Raw genomic sequence first — 25,348 nt, 5'->3', positions numbered from 1 at the left:
ACTCCTACAAACCAATGGGAAAGTCCTTCAGCATCTACAATCCCTCGGAACCCTTGATCTATGGCTTCAAGTTGGCGATTGTGGTGGTGACAAACCTCCTCGCCTTTGTGCAGATCATTCTCTCGGTCATTCTTTCGATAGTCATTCCCAGAGAGGTTTTTCCAGCATCTGTGGTAGGCATCTTCAATTTCATCTATGTCATCATCTCCTACAACTTCGAGCTCAATCTTGAGTTTGAAATCGACGACTTCTACCCCTTGGTGCTCTTCCTTCCCAACCTTCTTTCGCTCGCCATCAATGGTCTGAACTTTATCTTTGCTGTGATCTACTTTGTTAGCAACAAAGAGGGCTTCTTGGACCCAGAGCAGTTGGCCTACTTCACCATGTACGCCATGACCACCGAGAACATCCACTTTGCTGTCATTGCCTCCTCCAGTCTCTCAGCGTCTATTATTATGGGAAACTTCCTCCTCATTGCGATGGACTTGGTCATCACGAAGCTGATCTTCTCTACAGGGAATCCCTCCATCTTCTTCACTAAGTGCCTCGTCAAACGACGCAAATGCCATGTCAAGGTCAACAGCTGCTACACCTATGGCTGCTACAAAAACAGTACCACTGAGCAGTCAGACAACCCCAAAATCATCAACCCAAGGAAGCTGGCACTCTCCAAGTGTGGTAAGTTCCAAAACAGCATCGTCATCAGCGAGTACGCCAGCGAGTACGCCAACTTCTTCACCTGCTCCAACAGCTTTCCTCCCAAGTACTCTCCCTTCAAGGGCGAGTAGCCATTGCACTGACAGCCTTAAGTTCCTGCTGCTGCTGCTGTTTCTGCTCTCTCACTCGTGCTGCTATTGGCGGTTTGTTTTCCATTGTGGTTGGTATTTTGACGTGAAGTTTAAGGGTCTTTTCTAGATCCCTTTCCGTATTTCATTTTGCCTTTTATTTTGAACCTTTTTGTTGGGAGGTTTTTATTAACCAATAGCTCATTCTCTTCGCTCTTCAATGTCCAATCTTTCCTGTATTTGTTCTTATATTTAAACATTTCTTTTTGTCGTTTTTTTATCTCGTCTTGTGTAAACGATTCTTCCATCACAGAAATGGATCCTACCCTCACTGACCATGAAGATCACCATAATGTTCATTTTGATGCTACTCGCTTTTTGTCAATTCCTAACGACGAAAGAATAGATTTAACTGTCAGAAATCTAAACGTTTCAATTACGACTCCAACCAAAAAACTGAGACACTCAAAAAAAGATAAAAAAAATCATAATAATAATAATAAAGATAATAATAATAGTAGTAGTAAAGACATTGAAAGTCAATCTATAAATGACACAAACAATTTCTCTCAAAATCCTAATCAAAAAGTCATCTTAAATGATATCTCTTTCGATTTGCCAAAGGGTGAGATGATGGCTATTTTAGGTGGCTCTGGCGCTGGTAAAACATTTTTATTAAATATTCTTTCCCAAAGATTTACAATTCGAAACAAAAACAAAAACAAAAAACAAAAGCAAAAGCAAAAGCAAAAGCAAAATGAAAATGAAAATGAAAATGAAAATGAAAATGAAAATGAAAAAAACAAAAAATTGTCTTTTAATATACCTGGAATTGTCAACTACAAAAACAATTCAACATCTGATATATCCCAAATCAGAAATGCCTATCTTCTACAAGACGATTTCTTTTTGCCTGGATTAACTGTTAAAGAAACTTTAAACTACACTGCTCAATTACGAATGCCCTCAAATACTTCTGACACTGAAAAATTCAAATATGTCGATTTCCTAATCCATGAACTAAACTTATCAAACATATCAAACTCAAGAATTTGTTCCTTTTTTGATCCAAATAAAAGTTACTTGTCTGGCGGTGAAAGAAGAAGAATATCACTAGCAATTCAATTGTTATCGAAACCTTCGCTTATTTTCTTAGACGAGCCAACAACTGGTTTAGACTCAAATACTTCCTTTAACTTGATCAACACCCTAAAAAATCTATCCATTAAATATGGTTTCACCATTATCTTATCCATTCATCAACCAAGACCAGAAATCTTGCAGCTATTCAATAAAATCTGTCTATTAGCAAGAGGTGGAAACTTGTGTTATTTCGGCCCTTTAAATCAATCTTTACAATATTTTCAAGATTATTGCAAAATTCAAATCGATATTGATAACATTAAAAATTCACATTCAATTAATATCGCTGATCTAATTATTGATTTAGTCGCCAAGGATAATACATCTCAAGAATCTGAAAAATCTTCTTTTGAAAATGTTAAACATTTAACCAATTGTTGGAAAAATTACCAAACTCAAACTCTAATAAACTACTCAAATGACCAATTAACCACAAATCTTGATAAAGACGAAAAAACGATTAATCTATCTAGTAAAAAAAACATCTCATTATTTCAAGAAATCAAAATCTTAACAAAAAGAACAATTGTTTTAAGTATCAGAGATTTTTACTCAATTTTATCCTTAATCTTTGCATTATTCTTAATCGGCGTGGTTATGTCCTGGCTATTTTATAAACCTCCAAAGAATCTTGCTGGCATCAGATCAATCACCTCTGCTCTTTATATAAACTGCGAGATTCTTTGTTTAGTGCCTTTAGTATTTGAAATTGGAAGGCTTTGGACATCAGATGGAAAAATCTTTTTCAGAGAAAAGGCTGATAAAGCTGTTACTATTAATGGCTTTTTAATTTCAAGAACCATTGCAAAATTTATTGTTGAAGAATTGCCTGTCACAACTATTTATGTTTTAATTACCTATTTCATGTGGGGATTGGCTCTTGACGCCGGTAAGTTTTTCTATTACTATTTTGTTTGTATAATACTTGTTTTATCAGGTTATACAACAGCAATGGGAATTTTTGCTATTTCTCCTTCCTTTGAAATTTCAGGTTTAATTATATCCTTTTATTACTTTGCACAAAATCTTGGTTCAGGTTATTATGTCAATGCTAAATCAATGCCTGTTTATGTTAGATGGATCAAATATGTTACTCCATTTTGGTATTTCTTTGGCACTTTTGTTTCAAATGAATTTACTGGGTTTCTTGGTGATTGTCCGAATGGTGATATTAATGATGAAATTTGCCAGGAATACACTGGAAAATATGTTTTAAAAGATTTGGGTTATCCAAATAATTGGTTGGCTTTACCAGTATGTGTTATAATTTTATTCACGTTTGGTTTTTTACTTGTTGCTGTGTTTGGATTATCCCGAAAAAATGTCTTTGTCTTATTAACTAATAATTCAAAAAACAATAAAGGTTCAAATATAGTCAAATATGAATCCAATAATAGTGATAATCAAAACAACGATGATAATGGAAAAAATGAAAGTTCTAACACTAATAAAATAGTGATAAAAGAGAATCAATGTCTTACTAATGATGTTAGAGATGAAAGTTTAAATATTCATTTAAAAAATATTTCATTAACAATTATTACAATAAATTTTTATCTTAATCTACTCAATAGATTTATTAATTTTTTCAAAAAAGATAACGAAAAATTTAAGGATAATTCATCTGGTGATATTAAAAAGGAAAAAAAATTATTAGAAGATATCACTTGTTCATTCGAGCCCGGGAAGATTAATTCAATTATGGGACCATCTGGTAGTGGTAAGACAACACTATTAAATTTACTAGCTGGTAGACTTTTAAGAAATTCATCCACAAATTTTAAAGTTTCTGGAGATTTATTTATTAACCAAGATGAACTTAAGTTTAATTATTTTCGTAAATTAGTCTCATATGTTGTGCAAGATAATCCGATTTTAGTTCCAAAATTAACAGTTTGGGAAACGTTATATTATCAAGCTAGATTAAGATTAAAAAATAAAAGTAATCAAGAAATTATTGATACAGTTAAAAAATTGATTCGACAAGTTGGACTTGAAGATTGTGTTGATATGTTTATTGGGTCAGAATTTGTCAAGGGTATTTCTGGAGGAGAAAAAAGAAGACTATCAATCGCTATTCAATTATTAAATGATCCCAAGATTTTGTTATTAGATGAACCAACCTCTGGGTTGGATTCATTTACTGCCAATAGTATATTGAAATTATTGGATGATATTGCGAGAAAGGGAAATAAAACTATTATTATTACATTGCATCAACCAAAGGTTGAAATGTTTAATATTTTGGGCAATATTTTATTACTAGTTAAAGGTAGGATTGCTTATAATGGGAAAAGAGATAATATTGAAGAATATTTTAATAACTTGGGGTATTATTGTCCAGATTTTACAAATTATGCAGATTTTTTATTAGATTTAGTTTCATTTAATAATCGGATTGAAATTAAAAATGAAAATAAAAATGAAAATGAAAATGAAAATGAACAAGCTAGTGAAGAAGCTAATGAGAATGTGAAAAGAGTTCAAATTTTGATTGAAAGCTGGAAAGAACGTAATAATCGTTATAAAAATAATGGTAAGAAGATTATAAATGATAATAGTAGTGGTATAAAAATTGAGGAAATTGAGGAAAATCCATTGAAAATTGAAATTTCTGAAGAGGATAGTAAAGCTGTTTATAAAAAATACAAAAGTTTAGAAAGAAAAGCAGTTTCATTCAGAGCTGGATTAGTGATTATAACAAGAAGACAAAGTTTGAATATACTTCGAAATCCTGATATAATTACAGTGAGACTAGCGCAGGTCATAGTTTTTTCAGTATTAACCACACTTTTTTTTGCTAGATTAAAGACTACATCTGATTCTATAACAAATCGGTTGGGATTGATTCAGAATATTGTGGGATTGTATTATAATGGGCTTTTGGGAAATATTTCAGTTTATCCATATGAAAGACAGGTATATTATGAAGAAGATAAAGATCGATTATATTCTACATGGGTTTTTTTGATAAGTTATTTTTTGAATGAAATTCCATTTGAAATAGTGGGATCAATAATATTAAGTGTATTAGTTGTATTTGGTATTGGGTTGCCATATAATTATAAGATGTTTTTAGCAACAGTTTATTGTTCAATTGTTGTTATAAATTGCGGTGAAAGTGTCGGAATAATATTTAATACATTATTTACTAATTTTGGTGTTGCACTTAATATAATTTCGAGTTTTATTAGTATAGGGATATTCATGAGTGGAATTATGTCGATAGATGCTCCAAAATTTTTTGATGCAATGAATTATTTGAGTCCATTAAGATATGCAGTTTTGATATTGATGAATTTAGGATTTGAGAAAGATATCGTGTTTAAATGTTTGGAAGAAGTGGAATTTTGTACATTGAACTCAGGAGAAAAAGTTTTAGAGTATTATAATTTAAAAGCGAACGTTGGTATAGAGGCGATTGGGTTAGGATGTGTTTTCATTATTTATAGATTATTGGCTTGTTTGGTGCTTGAGCTTCGAATGAGAAGGAAAAGATGAATTTTTATTAATTTGTATCTATTTGAATACCCGTCTGGGTATTGTTGCTTTTAATATTGTTAATATTGTTGATATTGTTGTTATAATATGTAAAATTTAGAATGGTGGTTGCGCCTAAAGTGCCATTCCAGTTTCTTATATATACTAAATTTGAAGCAAGTGATAAATCGGGAAAGTGAAACCCATTTTTGTTAAATTCAGTCAATTCTGAATCCAATAAGTTTTGCAATAAATTTTGACGGTTTGATATTGGTCTACCTGGTCTTCTGTTTTTCTTCAAATCATTTAATTCTGTTAGATTTCTGTTTATATAGTTCAAGATCAAAGCATTGGCTTCCTCGTGAGTCAATATGTCCTTCTTAGAATACAGCTTGTTACTGTTCAACTCGTTTTTGATGTAATCTAATCGATGAATCAAACTCTGTTTCAAGTTCAAGCGACTGCTTTTCTTTGCCAATAGCTTGCCATTTCGCAAATTGGCTCTGTTTAGCTGCTTCAACTTCCGACCCTTGGGATGCAAGACAGTCTTGGACTTCTCTATGGACTTGGAGACCTTGTTGAGGTTTTTGGCTATGGGCATTGTGATGGAAAAGTAGGATATAATACAGCAGAGAATGGTGATTCTGGTGATGTTTCTGTTTTGGGCCAAGAAAAAAAATTTATTTTAGTGAAAAAAAAGCAGATCACCCCGGAAATCATCACACGTGCAAAAAACGTGATCATATAAATCCGATTGAACGGCAGTTCGAACCGCAATGGGGGTTGTTCTTAAATTAAACAGTGGCTTATGTCAGCCGGTATGGACACTGCGGATGGTGCAGGCGGAGAAAGGCAAGGATAGCACGGATTTGCCCCCCAGGCACAGATAAGCGAAAGGTATAAAAGGATAAGAAGAGCTCATCTTATCTCTTTCTGTTTCTTTTCCTTTCCTCATCGTTCTTTTGGAATATCTTCTCTGGGGTTGCTACTAAAGGGATCTTATTTCGCACTCGATTTTTTACTGTCTCAGTCTTTTTCCTCTTTTTCCTTTTTTTCTGCTTTTTCTGCTTTTTGCTCTTGGACTTTCTTTCGCGAGGTTTTCATAAGGGTCATCCAATCTACATCCAGCCAAATTCTATTTTCGCTCTCTATTTAAAATGAAGTTGTCTGTTTTATTCAATCTTGCTGTCTCCCTTGTCACTTTGGGCCAATTGTCTGATGCTAAAGTGCACCATGCCAAAATCTACAAGAAACCCTTGGACACTCAGTTGAAGGACGTTTCATTCGACCAGCATATAAACTCGATTTCTCAAAAATACATTAACTTATACAAGCTTGCTTACCCAGAGTCTACTAGCGAATTCAATTTATTGCCACTAGTCGACTCCAACGCCAACCATGACACTCCATTGACCAACTATCTTAATGCTCAGTATTTCACTGAAATCTCCATTGGTAATCCTCCTCAATCCTTCAAAGTCATCTTGGATACCGGTTCTTCTAATTTATGGGTTCCATCGAAGGATTGCTCATCCTTGGCTTGTTTCTTGCACACCAAATACGACCATGACTCTTCTGTTACTTACAAGAAAAATGGTACTTCATTTGCTATAAGATATGGTTCTGGTTCTCTTGAGGGTTACGTCTCTCAAGATGTTTTAACTTTAGGTGATTTGACTATCCCTCACCAAGATTTTGCTGAAGCTACCTCTGAGCCTGGTTTGGCTTTTGCCTTTGGTAAATTCGATGGTATTTTAGGTTTAGCTTATGACACCATTTCTGTCAACAAAATTGTTCCTCCAGTCTACAATGCAATTAATCAAGGTTTATTGGATGAGGCCAAATTCTCCTTCTACCTCGGCGATACCAACAAAAATTCCGAAGACGGTGGTGTTTGCACCTTTGGTGGTATTGATGAATCCAAATTCAAGGGTAAATTGACTTATTTGCCTGTTCGTAGAAAGGCTTACTGGGAAGTATCTCTTGATGGTATTGGCTTGGGCGATGAGTATGCTACTTTAGCTGGTCATGGTGCTGCTATCGACACTGGTACTTCTTTAATTGCCCTACCTTCCGGCTTAGCTGAAATTCTCAATGCTGAAATCGGTGCCACCAAGGGTTGGACTGGTCAATACTCTGTTGATTGCAACTCAAGAAGCTCTTTGCCTGATTTGACCTTCACATTGGCTGGTTACAACTTCACAATAGGTCCATACGACTATACTTTGGAGGTTTCTGGCTCCTGTATCTCTGCTTTCACCCCAATGGACTTCCCTGCCCCTATTGGCCCAATGGCAATTGTGGGTGATGCTTTCTTGAGAAAGTACTATTCTGTTTACGACTTGGAAAAAAACACCATTGGTTTGGCCTCTGCTGTTTAAATCCAGCCCACCTTATGCCGATGCCATGAAACACTCTCTAAAATAAATCTAAATTCCTCTTTCACTTCTCCCCACGTCTCCCTATATATCTATATAACTGGGCACGATCTTTTGTGTGTTTGTCTGTTTAATGACCTTTTCTCTCTCTCTCATTCCCTGCTTTGTTCTCGTAGGCCTACTTCCGAACACGGATCGGGCGTGTTTCCACTTCCACTGCGCTGGCTCAAAACAGCATTGCTATAAAAGGAACAAGATATAATCATCTCATCCAGCTCTCCAGCTCTTTCCATTTTCTTCGATCTCTTTCGTGTAGCCCCTCCAGCTCCTTCCTGCCTATCCTCTCCAGCTCTTTCTCAACTCCAGAGGCCCTGATTGCTCGCTGGCCTCCCGCCAAAATGCCTCGCATATTTGTCCCCAAACACCAGAAGCTCATTCTTCAGTGCTATCCTCCAGGACGTAATGTCGACAAGAAACCAAACTCCTCTGAGCTAAGCTACTTGCTTTACTACTGCTCAACAAGAAGGATCAAACTAGAGAAGATAGGCAACTTTCTCCAAAAGAAAGTCTTGAAAGATTCCTACCACCAACGATTTGGCAACCTCCAGGTCTCTTTAGACATCTTGAACTCCTTGATACTAAAATGCAATGACAACTTGAATGTCTTTGCAAACAACATAAACTTCATCCTACTAGAAATTCTTAACCTAAATGATCTTCTACTATCCAACCATTCTTTATCGGTCTTCAACACCTTTTGTCAAAATCTCAACAACGAACTATTCATCGGCGATCGAAATTTCTTGGACAACTTTTTAACTCTTTCAAACTCCTTCTTAAATCTATATGATCAAGATAGCGATACTAACAACAGCAATAATATTCAAAACCAGATTGGGAAAGATGATCAAATGAAAAATTTAATTCATTGGAAAATAATCAGCATCAACTCGGCAAATTACTTGAGCAATATCTTGCCTTTCAATTTAAATTACGCTCAATTAATCATAGACAAATCCATTCCTGTAATCTTAACCACCTTAAAAAACAGTTTCAATACCGTCGATTTGAAGAATTTCTTGAATTCTATAATCAAAAACTACGATAATAAAAACAGCAACAACAACAATAATAATAATAATAATAATATTACTATCAATAATCTTAACCACCGATCATTGTCAATAAAAACGAAATCATCTCTAACTTTAACCAAAACTATTACAAAATCCTTCACAAACTCTCCAAATAATGACAACAACAATAATAGTAATAACAAATCAGAACTTGAAGCTGAAACTGAAGTTTTCGATCAAAATAGAGAAAAAGAGGATGCCATAACTGCATTAAACTCCTATTTCCAATCTTCAACAAACCTAAGTATCGTCATTTGCACCAAGACTCTTTGCCAATTTGTCACTTTGAATTTATCTTCCTCAAATAAAATAGATAAAGATTGGTTCAAATTTTTAATTCAAATAATAACTTACTGGGTCCCGGTTCAATTAAGATTCATAATCCTAGACGTCCTCATCTCATTATTGAAAAATGACTCCTCACTAATTAACCAAATCTATTTAACCCATTCGATCGACGGTTTGCTCTCTTCCTCAGTTAATATGATTGGCTTATCTGTAATAGATGTCCTCAAACAACTATTAAGTCTACAGTTTAAATTTATTAAATTTTACAACAAAGATCCAACAAATAACTCTTTAGTATCTCAGTTGATTCAAAATTATACAAATTGCATAGCTAGCTTAGCTACCCATGTTTACTACCACGATCAAATCTCTGATATGGTCGATGAATTATTTTCAAAACTATTAGATTTCTCTAAAAAATCAAATGAAAACTTGGTTAATTTTGAAAATTTCTCTCTCCCAATTACTAATCTAAATAACTTGACTGTTAAATCAAGGAAAAGAGCCATAAGTTATGCATCCAATTTCCCTGCCAACTCAAACGCTTCCTATTCTCATTTATTATCAAGTCAAAATTTAATTAACAATAATAATAACAATAATAATAGCCCTGTTTCCAATTCAACTTCAAATTCAAATTCAAATTCAATTCGAAAATCACCAAAAGAGGATTCCAGTTCAGATGTTCAAAATATCTTGGATCCAAACATTGATTCTCCTTCTTTCACAAACTCAAATCAAAACTCAAATGCTCAATACGATATTCAAAAAATTAAAAATTACATCATTATTCTATTAAACAATATTGATTCTGTCTTCCAGAAATGCTCGAATAATAAATCCTCTTCCTCAATTCAAAGATCTCTTGTACCAATAGATTTATTCAATGAATCCTTACCTTTGTTAAGTTACTATAGTAATTCCCTAACAATTTACGAAAATTTATCAATCCAATTAAAATATTCAAACCTATTATTAGTCTATATTGAAAACGAATTATTCGATGATGATGATTTATTAATTCCAAATTACCGTCAATTAATCTCAAACGTTAATAATCCTTTAATTAATATCTTTTGGAGTATTGACCAATTCTTTAAAATTTTACCAAATTTTGAAAATGAAACAAATTTTAAAATTGACTCAATCAAAAATATTAAGGATCAAAATGCTTTAATCATGAACTTTATTAAAATTATAAACCACTTGATTAGCATATTTGGAATTAATGCAATTTCAAATGGAATTGCTTTTTTTTTTGATTGGCAATTCACCTTAGATTATATTACAAATAAAAATCAATCAGATATCCTAAGTTCAGATCCCTCAATTTTCGAAGAAATTAAAGACTCAGTTGCTTATTTGTTTCTTTTGTTTTCAGTGAAATATTTAATTGATTATGACTCAAAACAAGCTGGGAAACTCAATAAAATTAATAGCAATAAGAAAAATAATGGAAACACTACTAACAGTAATAAGGGTACCATAAAATCAAATCGTTCAAGTTATAGACTACCAATGAATTCATGCCTAAAGGATATTCTTATTAGAATTAAATATCGTGTTGAAAACAACTATTGGTACCAATCAATCAAATTAACTGATAAAGTACTAGATGCTGACACATTATCACAACTAGAAAATATATCAACTGATAATCTTCAACATTTAAATTATGATAAAAAAGATTTTGATAGCTATTTGAAAATATTGTCCAGTGAAACTCCATCGCACTGGATCGATCCAATGATTGAATTAAGTTTTTATAAAAATCAAAGATACAATTTGGTTCATCATGTTAAATCTCAAATTATTAATGGAACGAAGTATAATGGATCGGTTGCATCATTTTCAAACCAACTAGATATCAACTCTAATGGATTTAACAATACTTTTACTGGAAATGCAACAATTAAATCCAGTGATAATCTTAATGGATATGGAAATCTTAATAATTTAAATAATTTTAATAATAGTATTAATAATTTGAATTTAAATAGAGAACCAATTAGATTGCAGCCTCCAGTCTCAGGCATTGGTAATGATACATTAAGTTTAAATTCATTTGCCTTATCATTGAACAAATCAGGATTATTACGATCTCCTTCAAAGGCAATCAGTTTGAATATGTCTAAACAGAATAAAGTGGATTCACCAAACGTTAAAGATTTAAGACAATCAATAATTTCTACAACATCAATGCTTAATAGGAAATATAAAAACAATAGGAATTCAAAGAATTTGAATGGAACTATTAGAAATAATGATAATAACAATAATAAAATCCCTGATGTTTCTGATTTCCTAAGTAAATTGAACATTGATAAAATTGAACAAAACAGATTGGTGATTTAATATTGTCGATTATCGGGCATTGTATTCCAATTTATTTTTATTGTATAAAAGAAAATGAACAGTATGTTTTAATTTTTTGTGTTTCAAATTTGGTTTTGTAGTTTTTTTTGATTATAATTTTATTCTTTCATTTATGTAGTTTTTTAATAATATTGTCTTTGTTCTTTCAATTATTCATAGATTCATTTTTGGTTTCTGATTTTTAATTTTATTGTATATTTTTTGTTTTTAAAACAAATAAAAATAATCAAGAAAATTAGTAAATATGAATAAAATGAAATACAATAAAAGTTCAGTGAAATATAGTTTAACAAGATATTGATTTCAGATTAGTATACATGAAATGACAAAAAATGTAAATTATGACAAATGTAACAATAATAATAATAGAAAGAAGAAAATTAGAATATTAATATATCAAAAAATTAACAAATGTAAAGACAAATATGATAAGTTATCTTTTGTAGATGATATTTAATTGAGTGTTATTAATTGAATGTTATTAATTTTTAATAATTTTCCATTAATTTTTAATAATTTTATTCTTAATAATTACTTATTTGAAATGAGGGAAAAATAATAATAAATGAATAAAAATAACCAAAACGAAAACGAAAAAAAAAAAAGAAAAAAATGACGGTGAGACTGGAAATGAAAAATTAATTAAGGATGAGGAATTAGTAATATAAAAAATCAAGTCAAAAGATAAAGTATTGATCATGTTGATATTAATAATATTGTCTTCTTTATTGTTTATTTCAAAGCATATTATAGCAAATAACGGAAAATAAAAACCAAGCCAAATGAAGTTTGAAATAGATTTCTAACCAACCAAATAAAAACAGAGTAATCAATTTGGAAAGAAGCATTGGATAAAAAAAAAAAAAACGTTGACAAAAGAAAAAAAAGATTGGAGATGGCTAAAAAAAAAATAAAAAATTAGGAAGTGAAAAATTAAATGTCTTCATCATCACCAAGAGCACTAAAAGCGTTAAATTTTAAAGAAGGTTTTTCAGCAATTGCGTCTGCTAAATCGGCAGGTTTATTTGATGATAAATTTTTATTATTTAGTTTTGGTTTTTGTTTAATTGAAGATTGGAAATCTTTTCTAAATTTATCCCTTTCATCATTATTAGTAAGATTATTTCCAAATGATTTTTTTCTATTTTTCAAGGTGACCCAGCCTTGAGAGTCGACTTTTTGGTGGTTATGGTTATGATTATGGTTGTAATTGTGATTATGATTGTGATTTTGAGTTTGATTTTGGATATGATAGTTGTTGTGGTTTGGATGAGAGGGATGATTTTGGTTATGAATTGAATCACTTTCAGACAGATCGGTACTATTAGGTGTATCAATTTTATTCGAGTCATTTGAATTGTTATGAGGGTGAGGGTTGTTATTAGGATGAGGATGAGGGTGAGGATGAGGGTGAGGATGAGGATGATTATTGATGATAAAAGTGTTATTTTGGAGCAAATTTTTTTTGAAAAAGGGTTTATTATCATGACGAGAAGACCTTCTTCTTTGGAAAGAGTTTAAATTTGAGGGAGGAATTGGGTGGTCAATAAAATCGTTTGAGTCATCGGAGGGGATTTTTTTATTGATTTTCTTTTGGGGAAAGGTTTTTAATTTTTTTTTAAGATTGTTGATCAACTCATTAAAATTAGATAAAATTTCTTGGTTATTAGAATCAAGTTTGAAATCGATTGAAGCTAAACGGATTTCATAAAGTTGGTCAATTGTATATCTAATCATTTTTCAAACAAGTTAAGAATGGCTAAATTTAAGATAAATTTAAGTTAAGTTTGAAATAAAAAAATACAAACGGAAAACGATTAAAATTGGTCAGAATGTCTAGGGATATATAATATATAACTACAAATTAATATATTTGAACTCAAAAGAGAAAGAAGGGGAAAAGAGAAAAAAAAATGAGCTACGAAATTTTTTTAAAGAGCCCTAACCAGAGCCCTGAGTTACGTTACCCTACATTGAGAGCCCTGTTTTACAGAGCCCTAATCAAAACTAGATTACCCTCCTTTGGAATTTTTCAAGGAGCGACCAGAATTTATCTTTTTTGATTTTTTTTTTGATTTTGGAAATTAAAGAATTAGTAAATCAAGACAAAGCATTTCAACATCGTCACTTTACAGTTAATTTGATTGATTGATTCAAGGATTGATTAGTTGATTAATGATTAGTATGGTTTAGATGAAGTTGGAAAGATTTGAAAGGTTTATTTAGTTAAATTTTTTAGAGCTTTTGTGAATGCATTGTTAGAATAAAGAGAAAGAGTTGAAGCTGTATCTCCAGTTAAAGAATGATATGATGATTTAATTGGTCATAATGCTTCCAACATGCCCCCCATATAGTTATTCTTTTTAGTTTTTTTATTTTATTTGAATTAGGTAGAACCAAATGGGAAAATAAGGAAAGGAAAACCTAAAATAACTTTATATTTTGTTTCATAATATTACAATATTATTATAATACTACTATAATAATATTATGAGGGTATTGATATTATTGAAATTAATATTATTGTTCAATTGTGAATAAAAAGCAAAGGATACAGAATATTAATAGTTTATTATTTGTGTTAATATATTATAATATAATCATATTTTTGGTTTTATTTTAATTTTAATTTTATACTATTATTGTAATATACATTAAGAGAATTTGAAATAATATAAATGATATGATAATAAGACGAAAATTGAATAACCGATTTTGAACTGTGAAATAATTTCCAATTATCAGTTTAGTTTAGACCATTATCATTTTTTGATCGTTAGATCATTAGATCTTGACCTGTTGGAAAAAAAATAAATTTAAATAAGGCGAAATAACATTGAGGATTGTTTCAATTATTATTGGTAAAATGAGAGAAATAGCAGTAGAGTATAAAATAAGTATTTTTTGTCTTTGTGTATAGGAATAAAAAACAGAATCGTAATAAGATAAGAGTCAGAAACTGTGTTAGGAGGAGCAGGAAGAACGAAACTGAAATCACGAAATAGGTTAATAATGTTGACTATCGGCGATTGGAGAGTAAGGAATATTTGGGTAGCAATTGTTTCATGCTGGTGAGTTCATGGAAGCCATTTATATACTGCTATTTGATCCAACAGCTGTGTCAGTGTAAGTGTATAACTGTTTAGCTGATAAAAGAGGTTGGAAAAGCTGATGGAAAGATAACACAAGCTGGACTTTCGGAGGGTGAGATGGTCGCAGAACCACTGGAACGGGAGTATGTGCACACGTTGCACGCTTGCAGACAGGCGCGCGGGACCGCCTGAGCCCGCGGGCATGACTAGAAACGGTCCAAGTCCGAGTGGGCAGAACAAGCCCAGTGCCCCTCCAAGCGATGCGACAAAAGCTGGCAAGTGACCCAGTCCCAGAACAGACCATAGATCACACCAGGCACCACACACCGACGCACCACCGACACAGTGGCACGAGCTGCGACTGGAGGACATGGCGCACTCTCGGACAGACCTCGCAATAGCTGGCCCGCACCCACCGCCCGCAAATGCGCGCACTATATCCACCTCCATGGGGCCTCTTTTGTCAGCACGCGCTCAGTGAAAAACCAGCCAGCGAGACGGAACAGGAGCCGAAACGCGGCGCCCGCGGCGTAAACAGCCCCGTGGGACCGGCGCATTGGTATGCATTTTGATGTTTTCATATGCAGTTTCGTGCAGTCAGGCCGCAGCGGCTCCCAGATCGGGAAGCAGATATAATGCTCCCTCTAAGTGTATAATCGAACAAAGTGAATAAAGCGACCAAAGTGTAATGTCACTGGGATATCTGCTCGAGAACTGCTCGTTGGATGCGTAGAGGGATAGTCACAATGTGATTTCATTAGAACATTATTCACTTCACCTTATTTTTCTGATATTCTTTTACAGCTCACGCAACCTTCCCAGTTCTTTCAAGCTCTCTTGGTAGGAGAATTCTCTTGATAAGGCAAATCATGTAATTCTTCTATCCTGTTTCTGTATATTCCACGCTTTCTTCCATCTTATGGCTCTCACTTTGCTGGATGTTGAATCATGGCATCAACTTATCGACGGCCAGTCAAGCAACCATTCACGCTGCTTTTCCATTCTTGTTCTGCTGCTCGTTATTTATCTAGTTTCGCATTTTGCTACTGGCGTTTTGCTACTGGCATTTTGCTTGCTGCTTTATTAATCTCTAACTGGTAGAGCTTTATATATACATTATTATATAACGTTTTGTCAGCAAAATCGCTCCATAAAGAGAAAAAAATAATAAAAAAATGAAAAGTAAAAGTATAATCTTTTGATAAAAAAAATGTAAATAGTAATTGGTAAAGAGTAAACTGTAAATAAAATGAGTATTAAAAAATTGTATACTTTGCAAATAAAATTAAAATCTAAAACAAAAAATTTGAAAAGAAAAACGAGAAAAATGCAACTGAAATTTTTATATTATAATATAGTAAAATAAATCAAACCAACAAAAAGGACAAAAGTAAAAGTAAAAAAGTAAAAAAACCGTAAATAAATTTAATTTATATGACAAAAAAAATGTAACTCTTTTCCTATAAACATCCAATGAAACTAAAGGCATTGTTATTAGAATTATTAGTTACTTTATTATAATTATTGTTATTGTAGTTATTATAATTATTCAAATTATTAATAAAATTACCATTGTAATTCTTATAATTCTTATAATTCTTATAATTATTGCTATTAGTGTTAATATTGTAGCTGTTAGCATTGCTGTTAGAACTTGAAATGAATGAAAATGGACATTTATTATTCTCGTATTTCTGTCCAGCTTCTTGTTGATTTTTAACCTTCACAGATAAATAGTCATACAATTTATCATTTCCACTTCTAAAGTAGTCCTGTGGTGAATATTTCTTTTCCAAGTAATTCACATTGTTGTCTTCATTGAATCCTCCATTTATCGGTGTGCCTATTAAGGGCTTGCCGGCTTGATTTTTAATATTATTCAAATCATTATTAATATTCTTCAAGTTACTATTATTCACTTTTTTATTGTTGTTGATATTGTTTTCTTCAAGTTCAGTCGATATTGACGATGTAGTTGAACAGTTAACTGAAGAGGCTATTGAAGAACTAGGCGAGGTATTATTAGACGATATCGAGGAAGCAAATGAGTCATTATTAATATTTTTGTGATTGTTGTTTTCTGGAACATTGGAATTAATAACGTTGGAGTTAATAATGTTGGAATTGTTCAAAATGTTCAAGATATTTGATGTATTTAAATTTAATGAGGAATTCCTAGGCGAGCTCTTGCCATGAGAGCTCAAGTGGTTAGAATGGTGATTATTGTGGTGATTTTTATTGATATAGTAGTTGACATTCATGAGATTAGTAGTAGGCTGAGAAGTAGATATAATATTAGTAAAGGGGCATTTTTTATTTGGCGACCCAACGGGTGTAACAATATTGTTATTGTTATTGTTGTAGTTGTTATTTATTGATGCTATGTTGATATTGTTGTTAGTGTTGTTAGCATTGTTTACTGGAGTATTATTGGTATTATATTTGGAATGGAAAAAGCTCTTGACATAATTGTAAGTATTTTTATCATTGGGGTTGATGATATTGTTATTATTGCAATAGACAATTTCATTTTCTTTAGGATCGTCGTTAAGATTTGAAGCGACGTTTGAGTAGGAGTTGTCATTCAAATTGAAAAAAGTATTGATATTGTTGTTATTGTTGGCGTTGGTTGAAACAGTAACGTTGTTGGTAATGCCGTTGATTGTGTTGATATTGTTGACGATGGTGTTGGTGTTGTAGTCATCAGGATAGTAAATATCGCAGATGGAGAGTGGGCCATTTTTGGTGAATGATCTGCAATTTATTATTCTGTCTTTGATATTGTTAAGAACTACTTGGGAGGAAGTTGAGGATCTTTTGAATGGGTCCATGATAAAAAAGTTGTGGATTAGTATATCATTTAGTTCGATGGATATAGGAAGGATTTTGTAGAGAATATAATTATTTTTCAAGAAAATTCTAAAGGTGTTGTCCTTTATTGATGCTTTCATCCATGGATTGCGAATGCAGGTTAGGTTGATGAGTATTATGCCCAAGGACCAGATGTCACCAGCAGAAGTTGGAAAGAAATTATTTGGGTTATTGGAGGCATTGGGGTTGAGGTTGAGATTGATATTGTTTTGGGTGATGAGAGAGTTTATCTTTTGGTTGTCATGAGACACTAGTCTTTCAGGAGCCATGTAGTAAGAAGAGCCACAGCAGAGGTTATCAGAGACATATTCGTTCTGAATAGCTAATCCAAAATCAGCTAGTAGGAGAGTGTTGCCATTGTTAGCAACAAGAATATTTTCAGGCTTGATGTCGCAGTGGTAGACATTTTTGGAATGGCAGTAGGTTATAACGTTTAGTAGTTGTAGAAAGACACTTTTGATCTTGGAGGGGTTGTTTGAGTATATTTTTTTGTCAACAATGTTGAGAAACAAATCACCTTCAGAGTAGTAATCCATTAGAGTGAATAGGAAGTTGTGGCTTTCAAATACTTTGTGGATGGTGACGACGTTGGAGTGGTCGTTGACTTTTAAGTGGATGGATATTTCTTTTAGAAGGTTGCAATTTGAGCCAAATTTCTTAATGATGTTGAGGTCTAGGTAGTTGATTTGGTTTTTGGATAGGTGGGAGTTGTTTTGGAATTTGATGTAGTTTTCTAGAGACTGTTCGATTATTATGGAGGGTTTGTCTTGGTTTTGTTTGAATTTGTTATCCACTATTCTTATGTTATTATTGTTATTGTTGTTGTTATTGTTGTTGTTGTTGTTGTTGTGTCTTTCTTTATTTGATATTGGTTTTTTCAAGACGACTTTTAAAGCGTAGTTTTGTTTGGTGAAGACATCTTGAACAAGATAGACTATTCCATATGCACCAGCACCAATTTTTTTAACGAATTGTAAGTTGTTGTCTATATAACAACCATTTAAAGTCATGTTATATGTGAATTATAGAGTATATAATGTGTGTAGGAGGTAAAGTCAATATGGGAGATATTGAGAAGAGATGAGGTTATTGAGATCAATTTTTGATGAAGAAATGAGGATGGTGAAAGAATTTTTGAAAAGTGGCAGAAATAAGAGATTATTTTTTTTTATTTTTTTTTATTCAATATATTCAAATAAAAAAAGAGAGCAACAAAAAAAGAGGATGTATAAATAAGAAAATGAAAACAATGGGGTTTTAAATGAATTTAAATAGGAACCAAAAAAAACAAACTTATTTAAATGTGAAATTGAAATTGAAATTGAATTAGAATTGAACTAAAACTAATTTTATTTTATTTTAATTTACATTAATTTATTTGATTTTAAATTTACTTAAATTAATTTAAATAAAGTGATTTAAAATTATTATTTAGTTTTATTCTATTTTCGTTTTTTTTTCGTTTTCAAGTTTAGAGAAAAATAAGATTTGAACTCTAATCTGTTTGCTAATATTCTGAATTTTTAGGTGTTTCTCTTTTATACGTTTACAAAAATTGGAAAGTGAATGAGAATTTTACAAAAACTCGGTCTGTTGCCAAAAATCGGAAAGGAAAAGTATTAAGGTTTAGCAATGCAGCGGAAGTTATCCCAGTTGTGAGGGTGCGTGGGGACGCAGAGCACCGCGTGTGGGCGGGCGCAGTGCGCAATAACTGCATAATTGCCCCGTGTGTGCCCTAAAAGCGGGCTGGGAACAGTGCGGGAAGCGTTTGCGGGTTCCCTGAGAGCGAGCGTGCACGTGCGCTGTGTTGTTTTTGGGGCCTTTGGGGGAGTTGCGGGGTCCCGAAGAGGTGCGTGGCAGATAAGAGAATGGAATTTGTGAGGGAGGTTGGCGATAAGAGGTGAAGATGGTATATAAGTGAAGATGGTGGCTGTTTTTAGGTGCTGTGGTAGCTGGGAATTTCTTTTGTGAGGGATTATCAGAGAGAGAGAACTTGTCCAGCAATTGGGAGGTGATTACAAGCAATGAAATTGAGATGGTGTAATTGACAGTGGATAAGAGTGAGTAGTTGATTTTGAACCGTGCGAAATGGTGGATGTGTTGAGTCTGCTAGATAAGTAAGACATGGGAGACATGTAAGCGAAGTTGTTAGTACCAATAGGTTGAAAGAGGCAAAGTTTTATAAGAAAATAAAATAACTCACAATTCCAGGCATGAAGAAAGAGCCAGATGTTGCAACCAATCTAAGAATTGGTTGGCTAGTAAGAAGAGGAAGAGTGGTAAGAAGATTGATAATATGCGAGCAATAATACAAGTAGTAGTATGTAATTATAGATTCGTAGATAGAAAAAGTTTTAGATTGAAACTCATCATCGACTCATGCTGTGAAGCTAGATCAACCCAGAAAAGAAAAAGAGAAAAAAATACCAAAGTGCAAAAATGCAAGTGTGTTTGCAATTTGACACCTTTGGTTTAATTTTAAAATTAGCATTTTAAGCTCGGTGCACAAGGAGAGAGTAAAACAAGTGAGCTATATTATCCTCTTTTGCAGCTCAGGTCTCCAATTGTAAAACAACAACAAATACCAGCAATTGAAGTGGGAACAGACCCACAAGGCGTTAGATGCCCACTGTTTTGGTTAGTTTGTTTTGCTAATCCTGCTAATCCTGCTAATTTCGCCGGTTTGGTTCGGTATCTTCGCCGTGCTGCTCACGATACTCAGCACGCGCGAGGGAGGGAGTCTTCTCCTCAGCTCACCTGACCTTAGGCAAGGGCACCCCTCAGTTCCCTTTTCAAGCTGCCTGGGGGACTCCCTCCCTTAGGGCTTCCTTAGGGCTCCTTCAGGGCTTCCCTAGGCTTCCCCAAGACTTGCTTGGGTGTTTTTCCAGGCGATTGGAACGGGACCTGTGGGATTTGGGACGCAAACCGTGGTTGCGCCTTGGGACCACGCGGCTGTGCTGGGGTCCGCGGGTTCCCTCGGAGACAAATCCCACTTGCGCAAACAGTCTGTAACGGGGCCTATTTCCGCTCATTGAAATATATGCCTGATTGGGGATGGGAGTGGATGTTTGGGCTGATTGTGCTTGATTTGACAGATTTCACCAACGGGTGCTTTAGGAATTATCCAGAACGACAGCTGAGCCAACATGGCACCAGCAGTGTGGATGCACCTGTTACTGTTGTTCAAATGCCCAGAATCACCACCGATTACAGAATCCTCCCATATATTGCGATATATCAGCAGAGTATCCAAAAAGCAGCATTTTAAATGGCATTATTAATGTGCCCATTTTCATTTGCCATCTGAGTGCAAATATTGCAATGTTCCACTTCCAGCATGGTGAAACGTGATGGGAACTCTATTTATCCCTGCTCTTGCTACTCCAACTTGCTCTCCACCTCCCATTTTTCACAACAAACAATCAAAACAATTGATCAAAACAGTCGCAAAATAAGGCCAAACCCATTCAAATCATCAATTTAAATTGGTCTTCACTAATTATCATCATCACCATGATCATTAATCTCAATATCATCATTACAATTCAGTGAAAAGTTATTATTTGCCTCCAAATTTTAAAAAATAGTGCTAATTGCTCATTCCTTTAGTATAAATATATCAATATTATCCTTTGCGATTATTAATTGTTTGGAAGGATGGAATAATTTCCTGCTCTGCTCGATTTATCACTTTATTTTTAAATGTTTTCGATTCTACACTGTCTTTTTCCATTAACCATAAAATAATACTCGCAGTAATAATATTAAAAAATATTAATATTAATATTTTTTATTAATATTTTTATGTTATGATTTGGATTGTTATTACTGCTCTCATCACTAGTAACCAACTCAAAATAACTTAAAAAAACTCAATTTTCAGCTCGTTTTGCCAACAAACAAACAAAAGAACACCACACGCTAAACAGAAATAAAATAGAAATAAAATAGAAACGAAACAGAAACATCACTTAATTATCCAACAAAGTCAAGATATTCCCACACACAGCAACAATATCGGTTTTTCCCTCATGCTTATACGCTTAGGATCAATCGTTTGATGCTCAAACTGGCTGGCCCTGGGTCTTCCCAATCGGGCAATGATTCCAACTCCTGGCGTCTTTTCTGTTTGCGTTTCTCCTCCAGCACCATCATTCATCGCTCTCCAGAGGAGTTGTCGCTCCGTCGCTCGCGCGTCGTCGCTCTCCTTCTTTCGTCTTTTACCGCCTCCTGTCACATGCCCACTCCCCCCAAAGCCGACCCAGCGCTCCTCGCACCGCTTCTTCCTTTCGTCCCCAGTACCCACAAAGCTTATTGTCAATTAATCCGATGTCGCCACTTTCCTCTGCTTTTGGTGCTTTTCCGTTTTTCTGGTTCTCGCCCTCTCGCCTTTTGGTCGTGGGATCTTTTCATGGTCCAATTCCCAATTCCCAACTTCCAGACCCACTTCCACCTCTCAATTTCCGCCAGATCTTTCTCCAAAACCGAAACAAGAGAATACCCTTCTCTTTCTGCTTCTCATTCTCTACCACCCTGCCCGATTCCTCTGCCTCTGTTTCTTGGTAACATTTCCTCTTCTTATCTCCCCTGTTCGCTATACCGTTCTTTACACCGTTCTCTACTTCGTTCGCTACTATTGCTGGCTTTCTCAAACGCCTCCCTCTTCACGTGCTTGCTGCTTTTTTCTTTATATCTCATATCTTTTATGGAACTGCCTCTATTTTACCCTATAAGCTTATGTTATCAATTTCTTTTTTATGAAAATTACGTGAAATTTTGTCAATCATACCTATGCCTAAGGGTTATTAAAAATTATGGAATCTGTGAAAATTATGCAAATTACAAATTTTACAAACATGCTATTTATATCTGCAAAATTTTATCACTTATCTCGATCAATTAGTTACTCACTACAATCCACTCATTATTTGATTTCACTTTTATTTTTATCATTTCTATCTAATTCTCCATTCTCAATTCAGTAATTCGGCTGAATCACTCACTACTCTATCAATTAATCATATTGAATCATATTGAATCGCCTTTATTTTGCTTGTTTTTTTTTCTATTTTAACCACCACTGGATAAAATTGCTCAAATATCATATCATTCAATATCATCCCATTTATCACCTTCCCATATATCCAACATCATCAACATTATCAACATTATCACGCTTATTTACTTATCTATCTATTTATCTACTTACTTTCCCATTTTCCATTTTCCATTTCCCATTTCCCATTTTCTTGTTTATTTACTTTTCAGTCTGCTGTATTCTCCTAAATCTCCCTCACTTCTAAAGCAATTTTTTCTAAACAAACAATCGTGGCATCTCTGAAACACTAACTCTATTTCTCCTTTATTCACTTACAATCTCTCAAACAAACCTTCCCTAAAAATTTTTGTAAAATATCAAAAAATTCACATCCAAAACGAAAAACAAGCAAAAATACCAATAAATTACCAAAAAATTACCAAAAATTATCAGAGAAAATAAAAACAAGCTAAAATCAAACCATTATAATAATCTATGTATTTCTAAAGATTTTGACTATGGCACTATGGCCGAGTGGTTAAGGCGAAAGATTAGAAATCTTTTGGGATTTCCCGCGCAGGTTCGAGTCCTGCTGGTGTCGGTTTTTTTGCTTCCACAGCACTGGATTCCACTTCCATCTTATCCATTTCAAATCGATACTTCACCATCTTCTCAATCTTCCTACTCTGCTGTAATATATCAATATACTTTGCTCTTCATTAACTGTATGATATCTGCTCTTTTTCTCTCTCTCTAACTCAATCCTCCCATCTGTTTTATCCTCCTCTTTCAATTTACACGCCAAAATGCCTAAAAATCAAAAACTGCCTCTTCAATGCTTTCTTCTACTCTCTCTTTTGATCTCAAGATCTCTCTCAGCTTTATACATGATTTCTCAAGATTGTGATGAAGTCTTCAACTATTGGGAACCTTTGAACTTTCTACTAAGAAACTTTGGCAAACAGACCTGGGAATACTCTCCATTATACGCTATACGATCCTGGGCCTATTTACTACCATACTCCATATTTTATCCAATAATCCATTCAAACCTCTTTCCCAAAATTTATTACAATTTCTACTCAATTAGACTATTCCTAGCATCTTTATCTTTTTTTTCTGATGTTTCTCTTTTCAATTCAATCAAGAACCTAATCCACCCCAAAATAGCAAACTATTTTATCTTTTTCCAACTAATATCTCCTGCTTTATCTCATTCTTCCATCGCTCTACTCCCTTCCTCCTTCTCAATGATCTTCAATAACCTAGCCTTATCAAATTATATCCATTTTCTTAACGACAAAAACCACCACCACTTAAAACATTCTTTATTAACCATTTTTTGGTTTTCCTTTGGCTCCCTAATAGGTTGGCCCTTCAATCTAGCCTTGTTCATCCCCATGGCTTTTAAATTCTTATCCTATTACTTAAATAATATAAAGAAATTTCCCCTTTTTTTCTACTCCTCATCTATGATTTTTTTCTCAATTCTTTTAATCATTAAAGAAATTGACACAAAATTCTACAAAAAATTCCAATTGGTCCCATTTAATATTATTTTCTACAATGTTTTAAACTCAAATGATAAATCAGGCCCAAATATTTTCGGAACTGAAAAATTATCCTACTACATCTTAAACCTACTCCTAAATTTCAATCTAATTGCAATCCTATCCTTTTTATCTCTATTCATATCCCCATTGTTAATCTATTTAACTCCAACTACCACCTCTTCTCCATTCCACAAACTATACTATAGAAATTTATCTCCAAATTTATCCCTCTTCAACTACTTCACTCTAATTTATCCCATGGTCTTCTGGTGTCTAATCTTCTTTTCTCAACCCCACAAAGAAGAAAGATTTTTATACCCAATTTACCCATGGATCAATCTATCCACTTCAATCTTAATTTATCAATTGATCACTCTATTCGATAACTCATCCAAATACAATCTATCCAGCTTCTTATCAAATCATAGAAACTCATTAAATATAAAATTATTTAAAAAAGAAGATAATTCAAATCTAAAAATTAATCAAAAACTCAATTCCAATACCACCACCACAACTAACGACAATATTAATAACCAATCAAATGATTATGAAACTCTTTTTTCTCTTTTGTATAATAACATCAATTTTATAATATTGTTTGTTAGAAATTTCTTAAAAATCTTCCTAATCCTATTGATCACTGCTTTCTCAATTTTAAGAATCCTTTCACTAGTCAATAATTATTCTGCTCCTTACATTGTCTATTCTCACATCCCTCAAGATGCATCTGGTAACATCTGCGTCGGCAGAGAATGGTATAGATATCCATCCTCTTTTTTTTTGCCCGATAACTTAAGATTAAAATTCACCTTATCTGGATTCAATGGTCTACTTCCTGGCGATTTTGAAGAAAATATCGGCTTGATTGAATCCATATCAAAGATTCCTAAAAATATGAATAACCAAAATTTATTTGATCCATCCAAATTAACAGATATTCAAAATTGTAACTATTACGTCGATACCTCAAAGCAAGTCGATGTTGAAATCGGTGAATCTCAACTAATCTCAAACGAAAATAATATATTAAAAATTCAAAAAAATTGGACTTTATTACACTGTGATAAATTAATTGATACTTCAAGTCAAATCTTAACAAGAGTATTTTACATTCCAGTGTTCATACAAAACTTGATTGGTATAAAAACTAAATATTTCGATTATTGTCTACTAAAGAGAATTAATGATGATAACTAAATGAGAAA

At 33.3% G+C, this 25,348-nt stretch overlaps 9 protein-coding genes and 1 non-coding gene across 10 annotated transcripts; 7 read left to right on the top strand and 3 right to left on the bottom strand.

Annotated features, from left to right (window-relative positions):
* Positions 1–14: 14 nt before the first annotated feature.
* Positions 15–788, top strand: ASCRUDRAFT_79406 (uncharacterized protein; the record flags this gene model as incomplete). Its single annotated transcript, XM_020194372.1, has 1 exon — positions 15–788. One exon carries the CDS (start codon positions 15–17, stop codon positions 786–788), a length of 774 nt encoding a protein of 257 aa, XP_020049048.1.
* A 363-nt stretch (positions 789–1,151) lies between these two features.
* On the top strand, positions 1,152–5,417 carry ASCRUDRAFT_24943 (P-loop containing nucleoside triphosphate hydrolase protein; the record flags this gene model as incomplete). The annotated part of the gene is made up of 3 exons (XM_020189876.1): positions 1,152–1,323; positions 1,375–4,409; positions 4,509–5,417. Coding segments are annotated over 3 exons (4,116 nt in total), but the record flags the coding sequence as incomplete, so codon positions are not given.
* A 103-nt stretch (positions 5,418–5,520) lies between these two features.
* TMA16 (Tma16p) lies at positions 5,521–6,009 on the bottom strand (the record flags this gene model as incomplete). Its single annotated transcript, XM_020189775.1, has 1 exon — positions 5,521–6,009. A coding segment is annotated over one exon (489 nt), but the record flags the coding sequence as incomplete, so codon positions are not given.
* A 556-nt stretch (positions 6,010–6,565) lies between these two features.
* Positions 6,566–7,789, top strand: PEP4 (proteinase A; the record flags this gene model as incomplete). The annotated part of the gene is made up of 1 exon (XM_020190277.1): positions 6,566–7,789. The coding sequence occupies one exon, from the start codon at positions 6,566–6,568 to the stop codon at positions 7,787–7,789; it is 1,224 nt and encodes a 407-aa protein (XP_020049045.1).
* A 1,616-nt stretch (positions 7,790–9,405) lies between these two features.
* On the top strand, positions 9,406–11,565 carry ASCRUDRAFT_68572 (uncharacterized protein; the record flags this gene model as incomplete). Its single annotated transcript, XM_020191544.1, has 1 exon — positions 9,406–11,565. One exon carries the CDS (start codon positions 9,406–9,408, stop codon positions 11,563–11,565), a length of 2,160 nt encoding a protein of 719 aa, XP_020049044.1.
* Positions 11,566–12,519: 954 nt separating this feature from the next.
* On the bottom strand, positions 12,520–13,323 carry CAF20 (Caf20p; the record flags this gene model as incomplete). The annotated part of the gene is made up of 1 exon (XM_020191337.1): positions 12,520–13,323. The coding sequence occupies one exon, from the start codon at positions 13,321–13,323 to the stop codon at positions 12,520–12,522; it is 804 nt and encodes a 267-aa protein (XP_020049043.1).
* A 2,775-nt stretch (positions 13,324–16,098) lies between these two features.
* On the bottom strand, positions 16,099–18,800 carry SKS1 (putative serine/threonine protein kinase SKS1). The gene has a single exon (XM_020192601.1). The coding sequence runs from the start codon at positions 18,557–18,559 to the stop codon at positions 16,139–16,141; it is 2,421 nt and encodes an 806-aa protein (XP_020049042.1). The 5' UTR covers positions 18,560–18,800; the 3' UTR covers positions 16,099–16,138.
* Positions 18,801–20,589: 1,789 nt separating this feature from the next.
* ASCRUDRAFT_79401 (uncharacterized protein) lies at positions 20,590–20,817 on the top strand (the record flags this gene model as incomplete). The annotated part of the gene is made up of 1 exon (XM_020194371.1): positions 20,590–20,817. The coding sequence occupies one exon, from the start codon at positions 20,590–20,592 to the stop codon at positions 20,815–20,817; it is 228 nt and encodes a 75-aa protein (XP_020049041.1).
* A 2,290-nt stretch (positions 20,818–23,107) lies between these two features.
* On the top strand, positions 23,108–23,188 carry ASCRUDRAFT_t32. The gene has a single exon. It is a non-coding gene; the product is annotated as a tRNA-Ser (tRNA).
* A 205-nt stretch (positions 23,189–23,393) lies between these two features.
* Positions 23,394–25,340, top strand: ALG9 (dolichyl-P-Man:Man(6)GlcNAc(2)-PP-dolichol alpha-1,2-mannosyltransferase; the record flags this gene model as incomplete). Its single annotated transcript, XM_020190319.1, has 2 exons — positions 23,394–24,289; positions 24,347–25,340. The coding sequence occupies 2 exons, from the start codon at positions 23,394–23,396 to the stop codon at positions 25,338–25,340; spliced, it is 1,890 nt and encodes a 629-aa protein (XP_020049040.1).
* Positions 25,341–25,348: the final 8 nt, after the last annotated feature.

This window comes from Ascoidea rubescens, assembly GCF_001661345.1.
Source record: "Ascoidea rubescens DSM 1968 unplaced genomic scaffold ASCRUscaffold_2, whole genome shotgun sequence".
NCBI classification, from domain to species: Eukaryota; Fungi; Ascomycota; class Saccharomycetes; order Ascoideales; family Ascoideaceae; genus Ascoidea; species Ascoidea rubescens.
The sequence above is the reverse complement of the archived record's forward strand: the minus strand, read 5'-3'. Positions and strand labels throughout refer to the sequence as shown.

Bases quoted from the DNA above. Each gene is read 5' to 3' on its own strand.
- SKS1 (XM_020192601.1), bottom strand. From the start codon at position 18,559: ATGACTTTAAATGGTTGTTATATAGACAACAACTTACAATTCGTTAAA.